Consider the following 1,923-nt stretch of genomic DNA (forward strand, 5'->3'; position numbering starts at 1 on the left):
CTAATGTTTAACCCCAAAAGTCAATGACCTAAGTTTCCACCTGAAGAAAAGGAAAAAGAACAAATTAATTCAGAAGTAAGTAGAAGGGAGTAGTAATGATACAAGAAGAGATTCACAAAGTAGAAAAGAGACACTACAAAAATGAGCAAAGCCAAAATGTAGTAAGTTCTTTGAAAAGATTAATGCAGTTGATGAGCCCCTAGCTAAACTGACAGAGAGAGAGGGAGTAGGGACACCACATCACTCGTGAAAGAGGTGACATCACTACAGACCCTGCAGGGACTAAAAGAAAGCCGGAGTGTTATGAGCAACTCCCTGCCAGTAAATCAGACCTCTCAGAAGAAATAGGTAAATTCCTTGAAAAAACACAGTTTATCGAGTATTAGTTGATACTGCTAGCCTAATACACAACTGCTGTATGCCAGCACCTCGAGGGCCAAGCTCCAGGCACGGGCTGGGCAACAGTCCAGGAGGGCCTCGGGTGGGGCAAAGGGGGCTCAGAATCTCGAGGGACAGTGGGGAAGGACAGGACTCCCACTCCTCCCACAGCTCCAAGCTCTGATGTGGGAGACCTGGCCTCCGGTTGGAGACACAGTCTGGCACCACCACACGGTGGCCACTCAGGCTGGGGAGACAGAACTACACAATGCAGCCTCTGAACGGCCTCCCAGTTCAGTCAAGGTATGTCTGGAGCCTCAAGCTGCCCACCCACACCTGCTGGGGACTGGGCAGAGGTGACTGGGGAGTAGCTTAATGGAAGAAGGCAGAAGAAGGCAGTCTTGAAAAGTGGGGGCCCAGAAGCCAATCCTCGGCCCGCGTGCCCTCAGGATCCAACCCGGAGCCCATCCACCTTCAAGACCCAGGATCCCAGCCCACTGCCCTCGACTCTGGGACTCCAGCCCCCCTGCACCGGGGCTGCCATTGGCCAAAGACACATTTTTAAAGTCTGTCTTCACATTTATTGATTCCTGGCATGGTTGAGGAAGAGCCGTCCCTGCCCTCTCCCCCCAGGGGAACTCCAGCTTGCAGCTGCAGGAAGAGGAATCAGAGCCACACTGCAGAAAGGACTTCCCAAGGATACCATCAGCAGCCTGGGTCTGCAGCTGGGTCAGCTTCCTAGACAAATTTGACAGAAGAGAAATGCTAGGGGAAGGAGGCTCCCTGGTGAGTCAGGGCAGACCTCACTGAGACCCCCCAGGAAGGAAGCGGCTTGGTCAGCTGCCAGCTAAGACCCCCCGACACACCCCACACCCCCCCACACACCTGGTCCTCCCTCCAGGTGCTCCAGCTGGCCACGCCACTCTCTGCTTTAGGGCCTTTGCCTATGTGGTTCCCTGCCTGCAATTCCCCCCCACGCACCCCAGCAGACTAGGCCAGTGTTAGTGCTGGGAGGAGGTGCGGGAAAGGGCACTCCTGTAGGAGGGTACAATCCGGGCAAAGGCCGGGAGCCTCGACGCGCCCACGGAACCAAGCTCCACCTGCCACCTGGAGCTCCACCGGGTCGCTGAGCTGGGACAGCAGGGAGTGGGCCCAGTTGGAGCGGTAGGCGCAGCTGTAGTTGCCGGCGTGTTGGGGCCCCACGTAGGTCAGCACGAGGTCCGCGGAGGGGTGGGTGGTCCAGGCCACCGCTGAGGGCTCCTCTTCGCCGGACCGTAGCAGCAGGAAGGAGACGTCGGGCACGTGGCCCTCGCAGCGTAGGACAGCATCGCGGCCCGGAGTCACGGCCCCCGTCCACAGGGGCCGGAGCCGCGGCCTGGGCAGGGGTCCTGGGAGAGCAGCGGGTCGGTCAAGTGAAGCCCCTCGCCCCAGGCAGCAGCGGCCCAGCCCCGCTCCGCTGCCAGCCCCCTTCTCCAGCCCAGGTTGCTGGCCTCACACCGTGGTCACTGCGCTTTAACCGTAGAGTCTCCCCGTACACGCCCCCCC

At 58.7% G+C, this 1,923-nt stretch overlaps 1 protein-coding gene across 1 annotated transcript; it reads right to left on the minus strand.

Moving 5' to 3' along the window:
• Positions 1–1,368: 1,368 nt before the first annotated feature.
• On the minus strand, positions 1,369–1,766 carry LOC114485923 (alpha-1B-glycoprotein-like; the record flags this gene model as incomplete). Its single annotated transcript, XM_055083714.1, has 1 exon — positions 1,369–1,766. A coding segment is annotated over one exon (398 nt), but the record flags the coding sequence as incomplete, so codon positions are not given.
• Between the last annotated feature and the right edge of the window lie 157 nt (positions 1,767–1,923).

Source organism: Physeter macrocephalus, unplaced genomic scaffold, assembly GCF_002837175.3.
Source record: "Physeter macrocephalus isolate SW-GA unplaced genomic scaffold, ASM283717v5 random_11794, whole genome shotgun sequence".
NCBI classification, from domain to species: Eukaryota; Metazoa; Chordata; class Mammalia; order Artiodactyla; family Physeteridae; genus Physeter; species Physeter macrocephalus.